Source organism: Amblyraja radiata, chromosome 26, assembly GCF_010909765.2.
Source record: "Amblyraja radiata isolate CabotCenter1 chromosome 26, sAmbRad1.1.pri, whole genome shotgun sequence".
NCBI lineage: Eukaryota > Metazoa > Chordata > Chondrichthyes > Rajiformes > Rajidae > Amblyraja > Amblyraja radiata.
In genome coordinates, this window is record NC_045981.1 from 28,202,437 (window position 1) to 28,229,677 (window position 27,241).

General features: G+C 42.1%; 1 protein-coding gene across 4 annotated transcripts in view; it reads left to right on the forward strand.

The window, feature by feature from the left end:
• Positions 1–27,241, forward strand: part of ttyh2 (tweety family member 2) — an 88,754-nt gene that overhangs the window by 27,794 nt on the left and 33,719 nt on the right. For all 4 annotated transcript variants that reach the window (XM_033044557.1, XM_033044554.1, XM_033044553.1 and 1 more), the window contains exons 3-6: positions 4,011–4,122; positions 13,592–13,812; positions 19,319–19,414; positions 23,252–23,324. In XM_033044557.1, coding sequence (XP_032900448.1) covers positions 4,011–4,122; positions 13,592–13,812; positions 19,319–19,414; positions 23,252–23,324 — 502 coding nt within the window. The remainder of the gene's footprint in view (positions 1–4,010; positions 4,123–13,591; positions 13,813–19,318; positions 19,415–23,251; positions 23,325–27,241) is intronic.

Here is a 27,241-nt window from a genome sequence, read left to right on the forward strand (position 1 = left end):
TCAAAGGGCCTGTTTCTGTGCTGTATCTCTAAACTAAATTCAACTAAACTAAAAATAATAAACAGGCTTTTGCCACTGAGAATTAAGTTGTGATCATCCCTTGGTAGAATTGGTGCTGAAATCCCATGAATTTTTCATCCATTGTTAAACTCTACACTTTAAAACATTAGAGGGAAGGTATTGGATTTGCCAGTCTGTCATTTTTTTTAGAGTTTCCTAAACTTTTGGGTCTAGATCACGGGTCATGAGTCCAGTCATTTCATGGGCTGAGCCGGTCGAGGGCGACGGAGGAGGCCCTGCAGCAGCTTGGGACTTATCTGGAATCGGGAGTCACTCCCAATACAACGAGAGCATGGACCAGACTTTGGACTTTTTGAAAATGGTGCCAAAATATGGTAACGCGTGCATATGTGATCTATGCAAAAAGAATTTCACTGTGCAGTGCCATTAAAGCACCATTGAAGCATTAAAAACTGATCACAATCCTATCATTGCCGATGGTGGAATGTTCTATTTGTGTGAAGCCCTAGGTACTGTGTGCGGCAGGATAGACCTTTTTTTTGTGGAGTGCGAGGTGGTGGGTGCAGAGAAATGGAGTGTGGGGAGTATTGCTGGAGGAGGGGAGGGGGTCAGGAGTAGCAGGATGCATGCAGCGGTTGGTGGAGCGGAGCAGAAGATCGACTCTGGTTGTTGCATTACTGCATTGGGCAGAGAATTATAGGAATGGGGACAGGTTGGTGAGGTTAATGGGTGAAGGTGGAATGTGAATGTTGATCAGGTGGGGTATTTGCAGGTCAGTTGATGGGGCTGGGTGACTTGTTTGGGCAGACAATGGTGTGGTCAGGGTTAGGCTTTGGACAGATCATAGTGGATTGTAAGGTTGGACAGATGATTGTAAGATAGAGTCATACAGCATGGAAGCAGGCATTTCAGCCCAACTTGCCCATGCTGACCAAGAAGTCCCATCTACATCAGTCCCAACTGCTTGTGTTTGGCCCATATCCCTGTAAACCTCTCCTGAGGCTGAGAACTTTATCAGAAAAGCATGGTATAATCAGTAACCTGAACCTGCCACTGTCATTGAAATGATGCTGCCGGCTTTCGAAGAGCAACCCTGTAATATCCCGTTGTACTAAGACATCAAATATAATTGGCACAGATGTGACTGCTGCTAGGATTCGGAATGAATTGAAATATTTCCTGCTGTGCTATTTAGTTACACTGCGTTCAGCTGACAGACCAATATTCTGAGATAATTACACTTGGAAAGAATACAATGTTGTCTGAATCTACAGATGTATTTAGTCTTTATTCTACATCCAGCACATAACTTTATTTACAAACACTGCCATGGTCCTACCTTTCTGTAGCCCTGTGCTCTCCTCCAACTTATGACCCCTTGTGATGTATGTGCTCCTTAAACTCCTCTAGTTTGGCAGCACAGAGTAATTGTCCTGCCAGTGGTGGCCATGGGCTAGTAATCTCAGCTCTGGAATTCCCTCCCCCAACATGCCAACTCTCCAGCCATTGTGAGGTGCTCCTTAGCCTTTCACCAAACAGTAGGGCTTTGGTCACCTGCTCACTATATTCTATAACTCTGCAAGAGTTTATTTTCTTTGACAATGTACTTGTGCTGGGTTGATGATGCTATTTATATATTGTTCTATGATATAAATGCTTATTAACAGCAGATAAAATAAAATATAGTCTTGAACATTTCTATCATTGAAGAACTGCTGGAATTTAGTGACCTGTCATACTTGATCTATTTTCCAACATGACATATTCATCGCTTAAACTTTTTAAACTTCAGAATCTTCATTAAAGAAAACAACCATTATGCATCACGCCGTAGTTCAACTGATGGCACTCTTCCTCTTTGATCAAAGCACCAAACATTTCCTGTCAAAGTTTATCTAGGGCAACATTTTCTGTGGTCAGTTATAGTCGCAGAAATGGTTTGTTGATTTTCTCTTGTGATGTTATCTCCATTAACTCTGGGATTTGCTGGCTCACGGTTTATTGAAACATACTTCAGAATAATCTGCAGCTACAAGTGCATTGTTTTTTAGTGGATAGTGAATGCTTAGAAGTAATTCTGTTGTGTGTGATTAGTTTTAGAGGTTTGATTGTCCTATCTGGGACATATAACAATAAAACACTCTCTCACTTTTCATGACACATCTTATTTGCAAATAAAAATAGCAGAATTGAGTAACAGAAGGGAAAAATAAGTTCAAAGGTTCAAATGTCTTTTATTATCACGTGTACCAATTAAGGAACAGTGATATTCGACTTACCATACAGCCATACTAAAAAAAGCAACAAGACACACATCTACATAAAAGTTAACGTAAACATAAGTGGAGTAAGAAGCAAGTTGTCGAAGTTAACTCAGTGGATCAAGCAGCATCTGTGGAAGCAAAGGGACAGTCAAAGTTTCGGGTGGAGACTATGTATAAGGACTATGACTATTCAGGCATTATACTTTATCTATGTTGATAAATACACCAAAAATGCAGGACGCACACATACTGCATATTTACCAAAAATGCAGGATTATAGCAATAAGGTGCATTCATTCATTTAAGTGCTAACACAGTGAATATATACTTGCTGTCATAACTGTCACAGGCCACCACACACACACTGATAAGTGATGTCGGGTGGGTGAGTGAGTGAGCAGTTGTCAATGTGTTCCAATGCACCAACACAGTTTACTCTCAATGTCGTTCTGGTCTTTGGCGGATGAGCTCCATGAACCAAGAGCTCTCTCTGGGAATGTTGCCCAGGATGTGGGACTTCACTGGGTGCTGGACCTGGACACATGGACACATGTTACTGAAGATAGACACAAAATGCAGGAGTAACTCAGCGGGTCAGCGTCTCTGGTGAAAAAAATCTCCAGATTTTACTCAGGATTTTCTCCCGAGGTGCTACCTGACCCACTGAGTTACTCCAGCATTTTGTGTCTATCTTCGGTGTAAACCAGCATCTGTAATTCCTTCCTGAACATGGAATGTACGGTCACCTTATCTGAAACAAAATATATTCACTTTATTTCCAAGAAAAGATGTCCCGTGTTATGAGATTAAGCACGGCCAAAAGAATTGGGTTTTTTAAATATGTCAATTTTTTTAACAGCAAGGTCGAAGCAAAATACTCCCTCCCAAGTTTGATTGTGAACTGAAAATGCTAGGCAGTGGTGAGGATAACATCTAAACAACATTCAAATTCATTTTAATAAATGTTGCCGTATTGTTCAAGTGATGCCTGGATTAGGGGGGTTTAGCTACAGGGAGAAGTTGGACAGACTTGGATTGTTTTCTCTGGAATGCCAGAGGTTGCGGGAAGATCTGATAGAAGTATTTAAAATTATGAGAGGCATTGATAGGGTGGACAGTCAGAACCTTTTTCCCAGAATGGAAAAGTCAAATACCAGAGGGCATAGCTTTCAGGTGAAAGGGGCAAAGTTTAATGGAAGATGGGAGCCGACCCAAAATGTCACGTATCCTTTCTCTCCAGAGATACTGCCTGACCCGCTGAGTTACTCCAGCACTTTGTGTATCAACCAGTATCTGCAGTTCTTTGTTTCTAAAGTTTAATGGAGATGTGCAGGGCAAGTTTTTTTTACACAGAGGGTGGCGAGTGACTGGAACACACTGTTGGAGGTGGTGGTGGAGGCAGATATGTTAGTGGCATTTAAAAGACTTTTGTATAGGCATAAGGATATGCAGGAAATGGGGGGATATGGGTCATGTATAGGTTTGGTAAGTGATGGTTGGCACAGAAATCGTGAGCCAAAGGGCTTGTTCCTGTGCTGTACTGTTCTATGTTGTAAGTAATTGTAGAACAATGGAAATTGATCGCTGTGCGCTCTAAATTTATTTCTTGAATGACAACATTCTATATATGACAACTTTAAAATGTACATTTTGTGACCACATAGAAAATTGCCAATCCTGGATTTGTGGTATTGTTTTTATTTCAAGAGTATGTTTGTTTGACAGTGCTGCCATTGGGATTGGCTTCTATGGGAACAGTGAAACCAATGACGGTGTCTACCAGCTGACCACCTCCATCTACAATGCCAATCACACCTTTGCTGCGATCGATGGCTTGGTAAGATGATCAGTCTCGCGTACAGCAATTATCAAGTGATAATTTTCTTTTGTGTAATAAATGGCAGCATATTACTTCAGCCTAAGTACTTTTAATTGCTTTTTATTATTTTGCATATTTCTGCTTGCAGAATTTAATTTTCCCTATCCCAAGAACAAATTATCTTCTAATCCTGTGTTTATTGCTAACCAGAAATTACCCATAAAAAGAGTATTTTGTTCCCTCTTGAAGGATGCTGCTTTTCCAGACCATGTGCATTGCAGAATCCTCCTTTTTTTGTGTCTGTATGGTAATGAGGTGCTTACCTCAATGAGACTTCCAAAGATAATGGTCTGGATTTTGCTGATAAATTCCAGCAGTTCCCTGAGTAAATGTTCTTAAAATTCCTTATTGAATAGTAGCAAGACCAAATACTTTTACACACCGAAACCCCCTACTTCCCATTATTTGTAGTCTGCAAGCTCTGTCATTTGATCCCTGTGGAGTCTAGCAGTGAAGCTCTACTTTTCCACGACTCCCTGGCATTCACATGCTGTGTCACTTAAGCTTGAGCAAGGCATGATTAGATGCAATATCTCAGAAATCGAGATCAATAATGCTTCATGGAGCTTCCAAATGTGAGCACCAATAATTGCAAACTGACCCACCATTAAAGCTATTTTGGTATTGATTTGTTAGATGGAAAATGGGCACTGGCTATTTTTTGAATAATGGCTCCTTTCTCCTCTACTGGAGAATGAAACTATTCATTCATCTTGCCTTTGTGCTTTTTTTTTCACCCATTGATATCTCACTTTTACACAACAGAACTGCTTTTTGTGTTTTTGCATGCATGTAAACACCTGTACATGTGTAAGTGTGTTCTCCTTATTCTCAGTGGGGTGGAGGGGGAGAGGGAATGGGGGGGGGAGGCGTTTCCCTGAGGAGGTTACCATTTATTGCTTACCCGTAAAAGGCAATACGCAATCATCAGCGAATGTCCTCACTTCTGATCTTATGAAAGAAAGAGCTCCATTGATTGATGAGGCAGCTGCAACGGGTTTGTTCGAGGGTAATGCTCTGAGAACCTCCTTAATGATGACCTGGGACTATGGCAATTGACCTCCAGCAGTCGTTAACAATATCCTTTGTGTATCGAATGACTCCAGCTGGTGAAAAGTTCTCCCTCGACTCCCATTAATTGAAATTTTCCTCAGGACTTTTTGATTTCATTGTTTGTCCAAGTGTGCTTGTGTTAAGAGCATTCTTTCTAACTTTGCTTTTGGAATCAGCTATTTTGTCAATAAGCAAGTTTGGTATTCTGAAAAACGCAAGGAATCATGGGATTTGTCAAAGGTCAAACGCTATAAATAAAAATCGAACTAAGCACTGTAGATTCAGTGAGTATAGTTTGGGTCCGGTTTTTTTTTAGTGGCTTTTTTCAAGTTTTTCAAGTTTGTATTTGTCAGGGGGGCAGATAGAGGGGGCAGATACGATTGGGAAACCGTGGGGGGGGAGAGACTGGACCGGCTCTCGGCAGCTGCACGCACACAGAACCGCGCCTCATCCGTAGCCAGGATTGAATCCGTGTCCCTAGCGCCGCAAACATTGCCGAACCGCCACTGGAACCTCCTCGCCTGCGCCAGAGTGCATAGCCTCCTCCGGCGCTCGACTGGGCCACGCTGCGGGCGGCCTTCAGCCCCTACCTGGAGTTGGAGCTGGCTCGGACTCTGGGCTTTGGGCTGGGCAAGGGAGGGGGAGAAGGTTTCTGCTGCCGCCAACAGCACCAGCAGCTCCAGCGGGCGCCCGGCCTTCCATGGCCGGCAGGAGCACCGTCCGCAGACTCTCTCCGACCAGGACGACGACAGCAGCAGCGGCTCTGAGTCACCCGTCTTCGAGCAGGGCCGGCAGCTGCCCATCTTCACCAGGATCTTGGTGTCGTACTGAGGGGAGGGGGGTGGAGGTGGAGGGCTGCCGGCCAACTCGGCGGGACAGGCAGGGCCGAGCTGGAGCCAGCGGCTGCAGCACCAGCTGCAAGTCCGGGGCCGCCCTGCTAGCCCAGGGCGACCTCGGAAAGGGATGGGACACCGGGTATGGGGATGGCCCAACAGCACCTGCAGCGATGGAAAGCAGACCCCGTCCACGGACGAAACGCAAGCCTGCACACAATGCAGCACCACTGTTGCCAAGTGTTTTTCACTTGTGACCTATGACCTGGGCATGCACAGTCGGAATACCGAACTTGCTTATATTGGGATGAATGATTTAAGATAATGTACATCACAGTGGGCTTGGGAAGGTCCAGAATCCAAGCATCAATGGGCATGGTTTTGATAGATGCAACTTGAAAGTTGATGGCACCTTCTATCATTTTGCTGATTGAGATTGATGATTTGGTATTGATTAACAGCTTGACCAGAGATGAAATGTGGTGTGGAGCACGAATCTTCAGAAATGTAGTCGGAGAGCTGTACAGCATGGGAATAGGCCCTTCAGCCCACCTTGTTCATACAGACTAGGTTGACATACATAGGTTAGATCCATTTGCTTGTATTTGCCCCAAGGCCCTCTAAAACATTGCTATCCATATACCTGTCTAAATGCATTTTAATAGTTGTATGCATCTGCTTGTATAGCTTCCTCTGACTCTCCTTATGCCCTCTAGTCTGAGACCTTATCTTAAGACCTCACCTTATCCATGCCCCTCATGGTCTTATACACCAGTTGGACTATAATTAAAACAGATAAAGCTGGAAATATTCAGCACCTTAAGCAATACCTGTGAAATGTGAAACAAATTAACCTTGCAGATCATTGATCTAGTTAAGATTCAAAGGTACACAAAAATGCTGGAGAAACTCAGCGGGTGCAGCAGCATCTATGGAGCGAAGGAAATAGGCAACGTTTCGGGCCGAAACCCTTCTTCAGACTGATGGGGGGTGGCGGGGAGAAAAAAGGAAAAAGGAGGAGGAGGAGGAGCCCGAGGGCTGAGGGATGGGAGGAGACAGCCCGGGGGGCGGAGGAAGGGGAGGAGACTGCAAGGGCTAACAAAATTGGGAGAATTCAATGTTCATACCCGCAGGATGCAGACACCCCAAGCGGAATATGAGGTGCAGTTCCTCCAATTTCCAGTGTTGCTCGCTCTGGCCAAGGAGGAGACCCAGGACAGAGAGGTCGGATGGGGAATGGGAGGGGGAGTTGAAGTGCTGAGCTACCGGGAGGTCAGGTTGGTTATTGCGGACCGAGCAGAGGTGTTCGGCGAAGCGATCGCCCAGCCTCCGCTTGTTTTTCGCTCCATAGATGCTGCTGCACCTGCTGAGTTTCTCCAGCATTTTTGTGTACCTTCGATTTTCCAGCATCTGCAGTTCCTTCTTAAACACATAGTTAAGATTCAATTTTGAATTTTAGTATAAAGCATCACTAATCTTCACTATCTCATTCTCAGTATTTGCATTAAAAGGATAATCTCCCAAGCTATATCCATTCTAAAAAAAATGTCTCTTGACAACACTTGTCCATTTCTGGAGAACATGGATAGGTGATGTTTTGGATCAGGACCATTCTTTGGACTGATTGTGGGGGTGGGTGGGGAGAAAGAAAGGGGGAAGAGAGGAGGGGCAGGACAAAGCCTGGCAGGTAATAGGTGGATACAGGTGAGGGAGGTGATGGGTGGTGATTAATAATCCAATTACAAATATCGATTAACCCCATACATAACAGACATTTTCCTAGCCCAATAATACAGCAGCGTAATACATTGTATTCAAACCGGACTTTACAAGGTGTATGTCTGGTTTGCAGCCATCCAATCTATTCTATGCATTTTGCACCTAATTGACAGGGTCTGCAGATGTTCTTATTCTTTTCTTGCAAATTGTATCTAGGCTCTAGACACCCTGGCACCTCTCCGCAGCTTATCCCAGCTCTGCAGAGAACAATTCCAAATTGACCAAATCTCTCAGCAGCCCTGAAGCTTTCACCACATTTTGAAGTCCTAGCCTCTCCAATTTAGCCAGGATTAACAGTCTCTGCATTCACACATATCTCTTCTCCAAATCACCTCACCCCAACCCCTTCCCCTAACCCCAATGCAGCTGATACTACAGGTGTTCTGTAGCCTTTTAGCACTTTTGCTTGTTGAAAAGACTAATTTAGAGACCTACTGGGAACATCATATCATGATAAACATGTCTGTTGAATGGGCTTGTGCTGACCAGGTTTGCACCATATGAGACCTCTCAAAAGAAAATTCATCTGAAACCTGTGTTACCTTATCACTTTGTTTATAGCATTAGCTAATTGCAGTACATGATAGGATTGTGTGCTACAATAGAAACAGTAAATCACACTGGGCGAAGTTACGCTGGCTGTGAACTGGTTTAGGTTTATTATTGTCACGTGCACTGAGGTACACATTTTTTTTTGTATGCTATCCAACATATCAGATATACTTTACATAGAAGCAATCAGTTCAAACTCAAGTACAACAGATAGAGCAAATGGGAAGATGCAGAGTGCAATATTATTAAAACATTTAGAAATGGTGCTATTCTTACAGGAAGAAGAGAGATTTAGTAGAATAGAGCAATTGTATCATAAGATAATAGATTCTTCTCTGAAGAGCACACAAAGAATCACCATGCTTCGGTGCCATCTTGGTCATCTATGATGCTATTCAGTGAGTCAAACTGGTTTAAAATGTCCTGATGATTATCACTGCAAACCTCTGGTTCTGCAACACTGATCAGATCTATCACTTTGCCTTTGTACCATTATTTCCTTCTGGGAAAAAAAACATTTTGTGCAATGTCCTTTGTGCAGTCACACTAAAACTGGAAATGAAGTTTGTGGAGAGAGAAAGAAAGCAGACTCGGCGATCGTTTTGCTGAACACCTCCACTCAGTCCGCCTAAACCTACCTGATCTCCCAGTTGTCAATTGCTTTAACACTCCCTCCCATTCCCACAATGACCTTTCTGTCTAGGGCCTCCTCCATTGTCCTCATTGTCAGAGTGAGGCACAGCGAAGGGCCTGTTTCCGTGCTGTGTTACTGAACTAAACACCTCATATTTCACTTGGACAGCTTATACCTCAGCAGTATGAATATTGACTTCTCTAACCCTCGTAACCCTTGCTTTCCCCCTCTATCCATCCCTCGCCCCTTCCCAGTTCTCTGACCAGTCTGACTGTCCTTGTTTACATTTTATCTCTGTTTGCTTTGTTGCTGCCTTCTCCTAGCTAGCAATGATCAATTCTACATTTTCACTCTTCCTTATCTCTGTCTCTCCCTCTCCCCTGACTCAGTCTGAAGAAGGGTCTCGACCCAAAACATCACCCATTCCTTCCATCCAGAAATGCTGCCTGTCCAGCATTTTGTGTCTCTTCAGATTAAACCAGCATCTGTAGTTCCTTCCTACACAATATGTACCATAAAGTGTTCAAAAGGGAACTGCAGATGCTGGAATATCGAAGGTACACAAAATTGCTGGAGGAACTCAGCGGGTGCAGCAGCATATGTACCATAATATTGTTTGTGATTCTGTGTTGGTCTTCACTGTTCCAGTTGTCCCTTAAATGCTAGCCTAAAAGAGAGCAGTGTACTGGAAATAAATATTGTTGACTGCCAATGAGGTTTAATGTGAGAATCCACCTCCCCCTCAGCCTAAATTGGGTTCTGCACTGAACATTAGATCATCTGACAACACTTCTGTTTGTTGCCATCCCAAGTCTGCTGCACTGTCAGGCCTTTTAGCCACTGCCATCAATTAATTTGTGGGTAGTTACAATTTCAGAGACATTGTGAGAGGCATTTTTCCTCAGAATGCACAGGTTAAAGGTTTAATTTTGTATAAAACTGAAACCGTTTGCTGTTTTTCGAATCTTGTGACCAAGATGAACTGGGCCCTCTTTAAATTCCTTGATAAAAGCGATAGAGTCCCTGCTTTGATTTAAAAAAAGAGAATGTTTTTATTTGTGTAAATGAAAAGGTTTCCAATTCTGCAAACTGCCGTTCCATTCACAGAAATATGTTTTAGGCTGTTTACATACTTGAGAAGAATTTTTAAAAGTTATTTAAAATATAAATCATATTTAAAATATAAATCATTTTTAAACAAATTTAAAAAAAATCTAAGTGATGCAACTCAACTATTATAGATTTTTTAAATGACCATTTGAAATATCTCAGGAAAATATTTCATTTTGATTGAAAATAATTTTAAAATAAAGTGTGCTGAATTTTTCTCTGGATTGCCACTGGCTACGAGTTGGCGTGTAAAATCTCAAGTGGAAATGAGTTGGGCAGAGAAACAAAGAATGAAGACATGGGAAATAGTCGTCAGATTGTACCTCCCTGCACCTGATGCTGGGGCAAACACTGTTAGAAGGATTTCCTCTCAATTCTTCTCACGCAATAAGGTCTCAGAAAGTTCCCCTTCCCCCATATTTTGGTCAGGAAACCAATATAATACAGGATAAGGTCTAATCTACATACTAACTTCCTCAAGCAAACACTTGTCATGAATCTATTGACAGGATGCTTGAAGCATCACACAGACACAGACACAGGCACACACACAGACATGCACGCACACGTGTGCGCATACACGCAAACACACACAGACTGAAATTTTGGGATGTTTAATTGTTTTTTATTTGTAAGTTTTGAGTTTGGTATGTTTTACAACAATTGGAAAAGCATTAACGTCATCAGAAGCAGCATTATTGCTCTGAATACATCTATAGTGAATTTCCTGGGAGATCAGTAGCTGAGTTATAAATTGGCTGGAATCTGACTCTGCAGTTGACCTATAGGGTGATTTCACGAAAGGTCACTGGAGCGTAGATCCGCACCCACGTGACCGAAAATTTTAACTGGGGGACAAGCGTCACTTCCTGTACATGTTAGTGAATGGGAAAACACGCACTTTCACACCCGTTAAAAACATCGAAAACGGCCCGTTTTTGAGCTGCAATTTTCTGTACTAGTCGGGGTGACCGTGAGGCACAGCTACCTAAATTTACAGTCCAAAAAAAAGATAGAAATTAAGGTAAATTCAAGAGGGAGCTGAAGGTGTAAATACAGCGGAAGTGCTAGCGGACATTTGCCGTGGAGATTTAAAGATCCAAAATATCGGGAATTATCGCGTTTGCTCGCTGCATTTCATCAAAAGTAAGGCATTATTGACTTTTTATCTTTATTCATTTGTTATATGAAAAGTATTAAAAGTTAAAAATCCGTCGGTAAAATTGCAAAATCGCCCATGGTTCTCAGGTGGGTTTTAACATGCAAAATGAAAACGCTTCTGAAGCTCCATTTACCATTTAAATAATCGTAAACTATCAATGCGTTTTGAAATAAATTTTACTGAGATGCAAGCTAAGGAATGGGATAATGGTCAGCTGTTTGTTGGACAAAAGCAGAACATTTTATTATTTGCCAAAATATATTTCTCAATGTTTCTTGTTTAAAGCCTGCACAATCACCCAAACTATTTATTTATTTATTTATTTATCATCTAATAACAGACAAGCCTGCAGCATGGAATGATGTCAACAATCCTGATTGGGCACCCACTGTGAGCAGGATAGACAATGTGCACAAGAACGCCATCAACTTGCAGAGCTATAGATGCTTGAGCTGCAACCAAATCTGCTTTAATACTCTCTTCTTGTTGCACGTGCATGGCGTTCTTGTGCACATTGTCTATCCTGCTCACAGTGGGTGCCCAATCAGGATTGGTGACATCATTCCATGCTGCAGGCTTGTCTGTTATTAGATGATAAATAAATAAATAAATAAGTAGTTTGGGTGATTGTGCAGGCTTTAAACAAGAAACATTGAGAAATATATTTTGGCAAATAATAAAATGTCCTGCTTTTGTCCAACAAACAGCTGACCATTTTCCCATTCCTTAGCTTGCATCTCAGTAAAATATATTTCAAAACGCATTGATAGTTTACGATTATTTAAATGGTAAATGGAGCTTCAGAAGCGTTTTCATTTTGCATGTTAAAACCCACCTGAGAACCATGGGCGATTTTGCAATTTTACTGACGGATTTTTAACTTTTAATACTTTTCATATAACAAATGAATAAAGATAAAAAGTCAATAATGCCTTACTTTTGATGAAATGCAGCGAGCAAACGCGATAATTCCCGATATTTTGGATCTTTAAATCTCCACGGCAAATGTCCGCTAGCACTTCCGCTGTATTTACACCTTCAGCTTCCTCTTGAATTTACCTTAGTTTCTATCTTTTTTTTGGACTGTAAATTTAGGTAGCTGTTCCTCACGGTCACCCCGACTAGTACAGAAAATTGCAGCTCAAAAACGGGCCGTTTTCGATGTTTTTAACGGGTGTGAAAGTGCGTGTTTTCCCATTCACTAACATGTACGGAAGTGACGCTTGTCCCCCAGTTAAAATTTTCGGTCACGTGGGTGCGGACCTACGCTCCAGTGACCTTTCGTGAAATCACCCTCTAACAAGAGGTGAGTCCAAGTGGAATAGATATCTGCTCTCACAAAGCTGGATAAACTTTCAGTTGAAAATAGGAGGAGATAAATTGCCACTTCCAGATTTCCCAATACCTGGTAAGAAATTTGATCCTTAACATCCTGCTGAGATTTTCACCAACACTAGAAACATGGTTCCAGTGTAAAACTCCCCTCATGATAATAGTACTGCTCCATACAGACAGTAGGTGTACATAGACCACATTCTTGTAGCATTATTCTCAGAGACTTCCACGGCAGCTTCCTGCCCCTGCCTCAAGCCCAGAAGTGTGGCCGTGGATAGCACATGCTAACAGTAATGTTCTCCACAACCTATCCATGTTTTGGTTACTCTGACTTGCAGCTCTCCTCCCCCACCCCCCCCTATCCATTTTAGAAGAGCAGCAACCTTCAATCTCACCCTGGTACACCTTCCGTCAACAACATTGACTCTCCACTATCCTTTCTGTTTGGCTCTTCTGAGAAAATCCACCTATAGTTCCAACTTTTGGTCACCGTTCATAACATCGGTTTCTGGCTGGTATATTCACAGTTCCTGCACCATTGATCTAAATATATTTTGTTAGAGATATTACATTTAGATACTAATTTTAATTTACAAAGCAAAAGAGTAAGTGACTGCATCTTGACTGCAAATATCAGCCTTCCATATTCATCCGCTGATAGATTTAATCTCTGTGTTAGGCTGTTTTAGTCTACTACCATATTACTTGTCATCTGAGATGAAACTGTCAATTCTGATTGACACTAAAAGTCCATCAACAAATATCCCCTCAATCCTTCTATTGCAACAGCTTCTGAGGTGGATGGATTTAACCCAACAGCTCTTCACCATGTTGAAGGATGATGTAATGAATCAAATTATATTAAAAATGTATCGTTGGGATTTATCATAACAGATCGTGATAATTTTCTGGAGAATAACAGGAATTATGTTTTAACATTTATTATAACTGCCACTGATTTCTCTTTAGGTATCTGGGACGATTGGGAATATGAGAGTTGATCTAAAGCAACATATTGCAAGGCTGGATGAGATCTTCACCCAAAAAATTGAGTTTATTTATACACTACGGCTCATGCAGCAGCTGGCAGATGCCATTGTCTCCCAGCTATCCGGGCTCCCGACGTGGAATGATGTCGACCTGAATGTGGCAGCAACAGCTGACCAAATCGGCTACTTTGAATATTACAGGTAGGAATTTATGAGAAATCTTATTGGAATATTTTTTTATTATGAATCTCAGGTAGTTAAGATTAAGTGATTAGTATTGGTGCATGATTTTTCAGATGAATGCTTGTTGTTCAGTGCATTGGGTAATGGCTTTTGTTTCCTGGAAATATTCTTTGTACTTTAGGTAGACCAAAGTGCTGGAGAAACTCAGCAGGTGCGACAGCATCTATGGAGCAAAGGAAATAGGCAACGTTTCGCGCCGAAACTCTTCTTCAGACTGATGTAGGGTGGTGGGGGGTGGGAAGAAGAAAGGAAGAGGAGGAGCCAGAGGGCTGAGGGAGAGCTGAGAAGGGGAGGGGATAATAAGCGCTACCGGAAATTAGAGAAGTCAATGGTCATACCGTTGGGGTGTAAACTGCCCAAGGGGAATATGAGGTGCTGCTCCTCCAATTTTCGGTGGTGTTCACTCTGGCCATGGAGGAGGCCCAGGACAGAAAGGTCGGATTCGGAATGGGAGGGGGAGTTGAAGTGTTGAGCCACAGGGAGATCAGGTTGGTTAATGCGGACCGAGCGGAGATGTTTGGCGAAACGATCGCCAAGCCTACGCTTGGTCTCACAGATGTAGATCAGCTGAGATCTAGAGCAGCGGATGCAATAGATGAGGTTGGAGGAGGTGCAGGTGAACCTCTGTCTCACCTGGAACGACTGCTTGGGTCCTTGAATGGAGTCGATGGGGGAGGTAAAGCGACAAGTGTAGCATCTCTTACGGTTGCAAAAGAAAGTGCCATGGGAGGGGGTGGTACGGGTGGGAAGGGAAGAATTGACCAGGGAGTTATGGAGGGAGCGTTCTTTGCGGAAAGCAGACGGGGGAGATGGGAATATGTGGCGTGTGATGGGGTCACGTTGGAGGTGGCGAAAATGACGGAGGACTATTTGTTGTATGTGACGGCTAGTAGGGTGGAAGGTGAGGACTAGGGACTCTACCCTTGTTACGAGTGGGGGGATGGGGAGATGGAGTAGTGTTACGGGGTAATGAAGAGACCCTGGTGCGAGGCTCGTCTATAAAGGAGGCGGGGAACCCCCGTTCCCAGCTGAATGAGGACATTTCTGATGCCCTCGTGTGGAACACCTCATCCTGGGAGCAGTAGCAGCGTAGACAGAGGAATTGGGAGTAAGAGATGGAGTCCTTACATTTTCCACTTACCTCGACTCCATCCTATCCCCCCTGGTTAAATCCCTCCCTACTTATGTTCTAGACACCTCAGACACTCTCCGACGTCTCCGGCAATTCAGTTCTCTAGGCCCCCATCTCCTCATCTTCACCATGGACGTCCAGTCACTCTACACCTCCATCCCCCACCAGGAGATTCTCAAAGCCCTCCGTTTCTTCCTCGACCAGAGAACTATCCAATCCCCGTCTACAGATACTCTCCTCAGCCTAGCGGAGCTGGTCCTCCCCCTTAATAACTTTTCGTTTGACTCCTCCAAATACAAGGCGTAGCTATGGGCACGCGCATGGGCCCCAGCTATGCCTGCCTCTTTGTTGGATACGTCGAACAATCCTTGTTCGAGACGTACCAGGACCCTATCCCCGACCTCTACCTCCGCTACATCGACGATTGCATTGGTGCCAGCTCCTGTACCCACACACAACTCACTGACTTCATCCATTTCACCACTAACTTCCATCCAGCATTCAAATATACCTGGACCATTTCCGACACTTCCCTACCATTTCTTGACCTTACTATCTCCATCGCAGGGGATAGACTTCTGACCGACATCCACTATAAACCCACTGACTCCCATGGCTATCTAGACTACACTTCCTCCCACCCTACTTCCTGTAGAAGGTAGAACGTGCAAACTCCGCACAGACAGCACCTGAGATCAGGATTGAACCCAGGTCTCTGGATTCCTATTAAATCTTTCTCTTCTCACCTTAAATCTATGCCTTCTAGTTTTTGATTTTCCTATGCATTCACCCTATCTATTCCCGTCATGATTTTATATACCTCTACAAGATCCTTCAACCTCATGCACTCAAAGAAATAAAGTACTACCCAACCACTCCCTATAACCCAGGCCCTTGAGTCCTTGCAACATCCTCGTAAATCTGCTGTGTACTCTTTCCAACTTAATGACATCCTTCCTACAGCAGAGTCACCAAAACTGAACACAATGTTCCAAGTGCGGCCTCACCGATGTCTTGTGCAACTGTAACCTAATGTACCGACTTATATACTCAGTTCCCTGAAAGCCAGCGTGCCAAAAGTTTTCTTCATCACCCTGCGACGCCACTGCCATGTCATGTCATGCTAGCTCAACATCCAGGTTTTTTTTGTTCTGGATGACTTAACTTTATTCAGATCTCAATAGAATTATTAAAGTGGAAGTAATGCATTGGTGTTAAGCTGGAAGAGCAGTGAGGTAATTGCCAATGGAGGTAGAATCTAAATGAAAAAGTGTACGTGTAATTCAGCTGCTGCTTTCCCCCCTCCCTATTTGCCTGAACAAAGACCTGAATAATTGACGTCAGTGGTGTGAGTCTTGCTCCTATTCAGGCTTCTGGCTGTATTTTCTCCAGCTGTGTGTCAGTCACCTCAGTCAGCCAGTAACCCAAGTGGTGAAGTGACCCACAGAAGCAGTGGAGGCTGGCGTGGGAGTGATGGACGATGCGGGGAGTTAGAATGTGGTGGTTGCAGGAAAAAAGTATTGAGGAAAATAATAGAGCCCAGGGAACTGATGAGTCGATAATCAGAAATGTCATGGTAGATTGAAGTGAGACAGTCCAATAAAGAGTCCAGATTGTTTAATCGTCATGTACCGAAAATGGAACAATGAAATACTTACTTGCAGCCCCATAAACACAGTATTCGTAGATAACATAATAAACAAAAAATGCAATAAATTTTAAAAATCCCAATATTATTGCAAGAAGTTACCATGGATGAAGAAAAGAATATGAAAGGAAATGTGTCTGATTTGTGGATTTGTCTTTCAAACATTTTGTACCATTTGTCTTTTGGGAAGAATCTTTTTCCTTGCTAATTCTACTGTCTTCATGTTAATAGGTTTCTATTCTGGATTACATGTTAATATTTACTTTTTGTTGTCATCCATTCACTAAGTCTAAAGGCATGGTTGAGAAGAATGGTAATGTTTTAAACAATCACTTCCATGTTCTGTTTTGACCAGGTCCTGGTTTGTAAAGCATATTTACATCTACAAAGAAAGAATTCAAATAACACATTTCCATCCACTGCAGCATAAATTTATAGCTTTATGATTCGGAGATCTTCCTTTTTTGGGCCCTTTTCCCTTTCTAACATCATTAAAAATCCAAATTTAATTGTGTTCTTAATTTTGAACATTCACCATTTTCTAATTATGTCGTTTTCCCCCTCTACCTAGTGAACATTCCAGTACCTTCAACACACATTTCCTGAGCAACATGAAATTCAAATCATTCAGACCAGGCAGCTTAGCCATTCTAGGTTTGGATGGTATTCATTCCACCATCTCCATTTCTTCTGATATTTTGTTAATATCCCTTTCATGAGGTTGCATCAATAAAAGGTACTGGAATAATATTCTGGCCTTGACCTAATAGGTTAACCCCTGTGTCTTGCCACTTGCTTAATATTTACTTGCAAATAGCAGATCTTTAAATTAGTACCCCTTCTATATTCATATATAAACAGAATATTCTAAGCAAACATGCAGCATCTGTGGAAGAGGATGTATCAGTTCAAAGGCCCTACACAGAATTATTTTGGATTTTTAATTCTATTACAGTATTGTCTTGCTTTGCCATTCTTATTTTCCTCTTCGCTCCCCCTCTCCACTTATTGTATTTGTCTTGGTTCTTACATGAAGAATTCACTGATGAGCATGATATGCTCTCTTTTCATGTTTCATCATATTCTGTCTCCCTGGCTCTGATTCTCCTACCCTCCGGTGGGATTGTACACAGCCTGTACTGAGAATGCCATCTCCTGAAAGGCTGTCCATGGTCTCATGCAAATTTAAAAGTTTAAACTTTCTTTTAATCCATAATTCTTGTAAAATTCTGCTTGAGGGAGAGAAACGACAGACCAATTATCACTTTTTTTCCCTGCTTTATTACAGTAGGGGGCCCCCGACCAAGGAAGAACAAAAAGGGAAGGACTTGGAACTTTATTTTCACCTTCCATCACAGTGAGGAATGTGTAGGAGTCACTGTGATGGATGTTTATGTCAAAATGTGTTTTTTTGAGTCTGTTGCTTTTTTTTAAATTGTATGACTGACCTGGCCAGTGAATTTCACTACACCAATTGGTGTATGTGACAATAAATGAACTTATGAACTAGGGAACTTTAAGAAACTACTCTATCTCTCTCTGTAATGTGATTTCAGGGAGCAGAAGGGGAAGTGAGTTCTGCTGATATTGTTTTTGTATTTTGGGGAGGAGGAAGTGGCGATGGCCAGGTCACATTGCATTAGGCACGAGTACGATTGCCAACTTTCTCACTCCTAAATAAGTTGACCGACCCGGCCGTGGCTGGATGAATGATGAGTTGGCCCGGGTGCAGGACTGCACACAAAGCCCAGCCGGCGGGCCAGCTGAGGAGTTTTGACCCAGGCGCTGGACATTGCGCGCGACATCACGTGCAAATTCCGGCGCCCCCATCCAACTCATGAATCGATGATCGGCCATGTGAAGGAGGGGTGGTGGTGTTGGCAGTAAGCGAAGGTCTGAAAGTCGGACAGCTGGCGAGGTGAGGCGCTGCTGTTACACTGTATGGGCCGGATGGGTGAGGCAGGGCACTCCGACGCGACAGTCCCCTCCGACCCGAGTAGTAGCAGTCACATACGAGACAAGGGCAGTCCCGTATGGGACAAACCAATTTAGCCCAATATACGGGATGTCCCAGCTAATACGGGACAGTTGGCAACCCTAGGCACGAGGTGACGTGACTGAAGATCAAGACTCCAGGTTGACATGTTGCGACTATGCTGAGCTCTAGCTGTGCTGATGGTCTGGTTGAATTAGGTGGAGCAAATGATAAATTCACAAAAAACAATAGTGAGATGAGAATTAATGAAAGTCATCTTTAAAGTAATTTAGATTTCACCTTTTTAAAATATATACGGGGTTGCATAATCTTGCAAATAAATGCAGAGGTTTTGTGACCTGTGAGGACGCGAGGCCTGAAGATATGTGGTGGTACATGGTCTTGCAGTCTGTTGTTATCCATGCAGTTCTATTGCAGTTTCAGCTTGACTCTTGCCTTTTGTCCACCCTCTTTCAGGACCTCACCATAATATTGAACCATGGGCTAAATTATTTGAAGTGGCTCCCAATTATTGGTGATATTTGATTTTGGAGTGGATGTGAAGTTGATTCTCTGTGTCTGCCTTTTCAGAATGCCGAATTAAATGATGAAGCAACATCAGGATATGTATTAGAGCATTTTTTGGATTTTAACTTGGAGATTTGTTATCTTTATATATTTAATGTGTTCCCTCTTAACTTCACTGCAGGTGGCTGTCGTATCTTTTGCTCCTAATTATTGATTTGGTTATTTGCCTGGTAGCATTTCTGGGTCTGGCCAAACGATCCCGGTTGCTCCTCACACTGTGAGTATCATCTTATCAAATCTATCCCATCAAGGCAAAATGTACATAAAGCACTTTGTATTCCAAATGATGCAGACGAGGAAACTTTCCATTTTGTGTGAAAGGATTTCCTTTATTGAAAGAGAGCACCTCAGTTTTTAAGTTTCGTATTGCTAGGACATGGTGGTGTAAATGGAGGAGCTTCCCTTTGCATTTCGTCCACTGTCATCTGACCCAAATCGGTGGAAGGAGGTGGTGATCTCCTTGACATGGAATGAGACAAGACAAATGTATTAAAGCATCATTTTCTTTTGTCCTGAAAAATGTATGTGTGATGCACATGTCAAAGCAAGTATTGTGTAAATACTGGAAATAAAAGGGACAATTGATAGGAGTGAAACCTCAGAATATATTTTCCCATTCATCCAATGAAGCAGCTTTATGATTGAAGCATCATTTTGCACAAATTACCCTTTTAGTCTTCATTAAGAAAGAACTGCAGATGCTGGAAAAATCGAAGGTAGACAAAAATGCTGGAGCAGGTGAGGCAGCATTTATGGCGGCAGCATCTATGGAGAGCAGGAATAGGCGACATTTCAGGTTGAGACCCTTCTTGAAACCTTTGGTCTTCTTTGTAAGTTTTGCCAACTTTCATGAAGATCAGTGTATTATGCAGTACCCAAAATAGGACACTAAATTCTAACATGGAATGGCTGTTTGCTTTTTATATTTGCAATGATTATCTGGTCATTCAGTCCACCGTGTTTGGGTCCTTTGGAAATTATCTCCTATTGTGACATTCAAATGTACTTCACTGATCACAAAATGTGTTGGTACATCATGAAAGGAATGTGAAAATAGAGCAGAGTGTGTTTTTAAATAGTACTCCTTTGCCTCATAACTTCTCACTGGATAAATAAGAGGTAATGTACTGGAAATATTGTAGTTTCCTTGTCAGGTGGGTTGCAGGGGGAGTTGATCCCTCAATTAGACCCAGAATCTGGACAATAATGACTTTGGTTCCGAAACATGCAGCTTTTTTGGAAACGGTATATTCTGTATTCTGTAAATGTAACTTCCATGCAGCATCTGTTAGAATGCACAACTAAACATAAAAAATCACTGTTGCTAATTTGTTTGGGACTTCAGAAGCTTAAAATTGATCTTATTTATTTGGCCGACAGTAAAACAGGCTGTGATAATTGCAGTGTAGGTAAGCATTCCTTGCTCACCAGAATGTTTCGGAACCAAAGTCATTATTGTCCAGATTCTGGGTCTAATTGAGGGATCAACTCCCCCTGCAACCCACCTGACAAGGAAACTACAATATTTCCAGTACATTACCTCTTATTTATCCAGTGAGAAGTTATGAGGCAAAGGAGTACTATTTAAAAACACACTCTGCTCTATTTCCGTTTCCAGCTTAATGGTGATTGTTAAAGACGAGTTGGACTTCAGTATATCTCCTCACCCTGATTCCTTCAGTAACAGTCATTGATTTTCTGTCCTGTTGCAGCTGTCATAAAATGTAATTGGTCGTGTTTTAGTTAATATTTGATGTACCCAGAAGTATTTGTTTTACATTGCAGCTTAAATAATCACTTTAAAATAATTTATTTATAGTCACTTTTCTTTAAAAAAAAGTTAGTTTATATTTGTAACATTTGAAAATGTTGGTAATTAGTAAAAATTGCAGGTTATGTTCAAAATATGTGTTTTCATGACAATAATTGTGTGTTCCTGTATCGTCTGCTTGCCTGACAAGCTTCAGATTTCAAGCTCCAGCAGCAAGAAACATAAAAGTACAACATAGAATTATTCATGTTTTAAATTTTTTTTAATTAGTTTTGAAATAACTACTCATTAAGATTGTTTGTGATTGTTGTGCAGAATTATTGTTTTTTTCTTTGTCTTCCTTTCTCCTCTCTCACATTCCAACCTCCAAGATGAGATTTCCAATTCAAGGGTTGCAGTAGAGAAAAAGACTGTACAAAAACAACACTTTAGTGCGAAACACAATTAGAAAACAAGTCTATGGTAGTGCAAGAGGTGGTCTGTAGTGTTCCTTTGTCAAGATAGGATTACGTTTGTGCAGGTCGGTTCAAGAACCTGATGGGTGTAGGACTTGTGTGGGACTTGCTGCTCCTGTACCTCCTGCTTAACTGTGAGGTGGGCATGGCCCGGATGGTGGACATTCTTGATGACACATGTTGCCTTCCTGAGGCAGCGCCTCGTGTGGAAGCTTTGACCTGAGCTGAGTCCACCACTCTCTGCAGCCTCTTGTCCTCCCGTCTATGGAATTGTGAACCAGGCTCTGATTCAGTCAGTCAGGATCTCTGCTCAACATTTTCAAAATTTAAAATCCATATCCATTGAAAAATAATAATTTAACATCAGGAATTATGAAGTTGACAATGGTGTAAAAATTTGAACTTGCCGGCTGTAGGGAATGAACAATACTGACAAATTGCTAAATATTGTGAATCATTATTTAAATTAAGGTTTAACGAAATGGTTGAGAAAATAAATTAGTTATGGTAGCTGTGTACTGAAAAACTAGTATCATAAGTGACAGCTGCTGGAAAGCTCTCGAACATTACATGGGACATTGTGTGTGACGAGGTTCAGCTGGCTAATTAATGCCACCAGGGACAGAGCACTTTACTGTGGCAGCAGACTCCTGCTTTCAACACATTTTAAAACATTACCTTGTTTGTGCAAAGGTTTTACTCCTCGAGTACATTACTATTTCATGTTTTTTAAGAAAGATGTCAGTCTTTTGAAAAGCCTGGCTTTTACTGTTTAGCTTCCCTTGTTCTGTACGTTCTACAGCTTTTAGAGCGAGTTAGCAGCCCAAACCGATACTTAATGCTGCTTCTGACATGCCACTAAAGATGCTTCCAAATTACCATGGCAAATGCACCCTTCTTTCACCATCAATCCTGGGAAATGTAAAAAGCTTGACCTTCTCCTGATCCCTTTTAGCAGAACCTTGCGAACCATCATAGAATTGTTCCTCTCTCCTGGGCTGTTTAATGCACAGATCTGGTTCACTCTTTCCATACGCTTAAAATTTGTTCAATGCTGAAAAATGGGATTGGTGGTGTAAGTACTGACGGTATTATAAGTGTATGTGGAACATTAGCCTCACTGCAGCCAGTTCCTTATGATGTGATGTTTGGTGAAAACAAATCCAAGTGACCCAGTGCCACCAGGAGGCATTAAAACTATTCCTCCCACATTGGGTTAAAACAGAGGGCACTTGAGGTTTGGAAAAAACAAATCTGGTGTTTGAATCAAGACATCTTTAAACCAGCTCCCATTGAATTGAACGGGATGAGGATGGCTACATTTCCCATTTAGTAAAAGTTCTTTGGTCCTCAAATTAAGATGCTTCTGGTTAAGGCGATTTTTATTAAGAAAATGAAACAGTTTAGACTTTCTGTACTTGCACAGTTTAAAATAAATGCGTTTTAAAAAACAGTGAAAATACAATACAAACCTACTGGAAACATAACACCAAAACTGATAATACTGGAAATACTCAGCAGGTCAGGCAGCATTTTGGCACAGATGGGGAAGGGAAACAGAGTCCATGTTTCAGGTCGGAGAGCCCAGCTTGCTGAAATGTTCCAGCAATTTCTGTCTTTGTTTTGACATTTGAAAAACCTCTGTCAAGGCTGACCTCAATTTTTTGAGGCAAATGTGGATAATAACTAATTTATAATAAATCCAGATTAATGAAAATCCTGCAGTGTTTTTTGCCTGCAGTTAAATTACAAGTAAAACTGTTTTCAATGGTTAACATTCTGAAAGCCAACCCTGTAATTCATTACATTTATATGTTTTATATTCCAGAATGATTGTCATTGGTATCCTGACTCTGATCCTCAGCTGGGTTTCTCTAGGTCTGGACACGGCTGCAGCTGTGGTAAGTCATGGAATGATCCTGTGTGTGTGCAATGCAATTCTTCCTGCTGCATACAATCAGTAAATTCTATTTGTAAAAATATGATAATAAATTGGAACATCATTAAAACTGGCGCGTTACTAATCGCAAAGGGACTGGCAGGCCAAGAAAGACCTCCACGATGACAGAAGAATTATCTCTATAATAAAGAAAAATCCCCAAACAGCTGCCCAGAGATCAAAAACACCCATCGGGGGTCAGTGTGGATTTATCAGTGACTTCATGAACAAAAATACAGAGACTACACTGCAAGATGCAAATAGCTGGTTAGCCGTAAAAACAGGATGACCAGGTTACAGTTTGCCAAGAACTACTTAAAAGAGCAACCACAGTTCTGGAAGTAGGTCTTGTGGACAGATGAGACAAAGATTAACTTATATCAGTGTGATGGCAAGACCAAAGTATGGAGGAGAGAAGGAACTGCCCAAGATCCAAAGCATACCACCTCATCTGTGAAACAGTGGTGGGGGTGTTATGGCCTGGGCATGTATGGCTGCTGAAGGCTCACTTCATTGATGATACAACTGCTGATGGTAGTTGCAAAATGAATTCTGAAGTGTATAGACACATCCTATCTGCTCAAGTTCAAACAAATGCCTCAAAACTCATTGGCCGGCTGTTCATTCGAGAGCAAGACAATGTTCCCAAACATACTGCTAAAGCAACAAAGGAGTTTTTCAAAGCTATAAAATGGTGAATTCTTGAGTGGCCAAGTCAATCGCCCAATCTGAACTGAAGGGGACTAGCCCCCAAAACGAGCATAAGCTAAAGATGGCAGCAATACAGGCCTGGCAGAGCATCACCAGAGAAGACACCCAGCAACTGGTGATGTCCATGAATCGCAGATTTCAAACAGTCATTGCATTGAAAGGACATGCAACAAAATACTAAGCACGACTACTTTCATTTACATGACATTGCTGTCCCAAACATTATGGTGCCCTGAAATGGGGGGAACTATGTATAAACACTGCTGTAATTTCTACATGATTCAATTCAATTCAATTCAATTCAACTTTAATGTCATTGCACAAATACTGAGTATGGGTACAACGAAATGCAGTGGGTACGACCAAAATGTATAAAAATGACCTTTATTAAAATTTTAATGTAATAGCAAGTTCAACCTTTTCCAATATCCAACTTTCCATTGCCATTACTCCACGGGTAGGTGGAATGATCGTATGCAGACAAGCAAAAACGGATCTTCCAGTCGTTATTTCCAGTTGTGCAGACAAAAAAGTGGACATACCAGATCCTCTTTATTCTTATACAAATTGTAACTTTCCATTCTTACTATCTGGTAAGAATTGTTTTGTCTCCAAATCCCGTGGCTGGTCTGATCTGGTTAGTCCCTCTCCCTCTATTATATACTCGACTAAGTGGGACCTGTTGGGTCCCAGCATCACATGGGAGGGTTGGTCCCCCAATGCAATATTCCACCTCTCCACCAATTCCAATATTGGTGGCCAATGGGGGAGGGGGGGGCAGGCTTTCTGGAGCGCTAGTATGGTTGTTGTGGGCTGAAGGGACTGGTTTCTGCCTGTTGTGCTGGCAGCTCACTCACTCACGGCTGGTGGACTGGCAGTTGGCTCACGGCTATCCTTGAAATTCCATTTCAAGCAGGGTGCAAGGCCACCAAATTCAAGTGCAGTTTCTTACCACTTCAAGCAGGGTGCAAGGCCAACAAATTCAAATGCAGTTTCATACCATTTCAAGCAGGGTGCAAGGCCACTAAAGACAGGGAGTCATGACCTCTCCCTCCTCCACCTTGCAGAGACTGAGCCACACCCACACTTCTGGGTTTTATAATCCCTCCTCCCACCAGAAGGGGCATGGCCTTCATGGCGTGATTGACAGGAGAGGGAATCTCAACATTTTTTTAAACACTAATAACTCTTTTATTTTTCATCGATGGGAAAAATCCTCGGCACCTGATGAGCGGAGGGGGACTGAGTAAGATGGCCAAAAATCACAGCCATACGTCGTAGCGTTTTTTCTAAAATCAATATAGAGCACAAACAGGAAGTGGTCAAGATTAGACTTTTAATTATATAGAAGGCAAGGCATCTTTAATTAGGCAAGGCAACTTTAATTAGGCAAGGCAACTTTAATTAGGCAAGGCAACTTTAATTAGGCAACACAGCTTTAGAATTTCCAAACCAAAGGCAACACAGCTTTAGCTTTTCCAAACCAAAGGCAACACAGCTTTAGCATTTCCAAACCAAAGGCAACACAGCTTTAGCATTTCCAAACTATATTTTCAAACCACATTAAGGGCACTGACAGGTCAGTAAAACCACGCACAGTTTAGTAGACATGTGTTCAGTATTATTCACAGCTCAGACTGAGAGACGTGACCCTCTCGCTCCCCCATCTTGCAAAGATTGACTGAGGCAGTCAACACTTCCGGGTTTTATAGTCCCTCTGGAAGGGGCGTGGCCTTCAGGAGAGAGAATCTTAACATTTTTTAACCACTAATAACTATTTTATTTTTCATCGATGGGAAAAATCCTCTTGTCCTACGCAGTGGAGGGGAACTCTGAGTAAGATGGCCAAAAATCACAGCCGTAAGTGGCACCGTTTTATCAAAAAATCAATATACAGAACAACAGGAAGTGGTCAAGATCAGACCTTTAGTAATATAGATGTCACACCCATCTACGTATCAAAAGCCCACCCCCAAGCGACAAAATAATTCAGCAAGAAATATCTAGACAACATAATATAATATGCTAACAGTAACTATCCTAAGCACGAATGGCTCATACACACCGGCCCCTAATTGTTCAATGTATATAACAAAACAATTATGAATAAACATTAAAAGGAGCTGTAAAAGCATAACATATTATCAAAAACAAAACGTATGCACTATGTGTTGGCATTCAAACTTAGTGATTCTTCATTCTTCTTCTTTGGCTTCTTGGAACAGACTTATCTTAGTTATCATTTTCCAGTCTTAAATATGAAACAGTACCGTAGCCACTTTTGCTTGCATCTGAAAAGTGGTGCAGCTGTGCATATCTGACTTGACCAAAGTTAGCGGGCTTCATGCACTGGTCCACTTTAAATTCCGACATCTTGTCGAGATCTGCTAACCATCCTGTCCATCGCTGAGAGAAGGTTTGTGTTATGCTCTCATCCCATCCGAGTCTTTCTTTGCAGAGGTCCTGCATAATCAGCTTGGCTGGCAGAGTAAATGGTGCAAGAAATCCTAAAGGATCATCTATAGAGCCAACCATGGACAAGATGCCCCGTCGGGTATATGGTCGTTCCTGTACTGCAATTCTGAACTTGAACACATCTGCTGCAACGCACCAGTGCAATCCCAGTGCCCTTTCCATAGGCAAATTGTCTTTGTCTTTGACCAAGTCTCCTTGGCTCTGTTTTCTCGTGGAATGGATGCCAATACAGCACGGCTGCTGCTGATCCACTTCGACAGCATGAATCCTCCCATTTGGCAGAGGGAAGTCAGGTGTGCTGCCATTTGAATTGCTTCCTGTTCCGAAGGCATGGACTTTAAACAATCATCTACATAGTTGTTCTTTACTGTGTTTGTCACCTCTGCTGGGAAATTAGCTTTGTTGTCTTCAGAAGTCTTCCTTAAAGCAACTTGGCGATGACACTGCTCAAAATGATGTACCTTCATCCGATATGCAACAAGATCTTGCTGTGTATCACCCTCAGGCCACCACAGGAACTGTAAATCGTCAATATGCTTTTCTGATACCTTGACCTGATGAAACATTGCTTTAATATCAGCCATCAAAGCAACCGTTTCTTGTCTGAATCTGATGAGAACTCCAATGAGTCAGTTGGTAAGGTCCATACCCTGCAGCAGCTGGCAATTAAGTGATGTTCCTTTGAAGACTGCT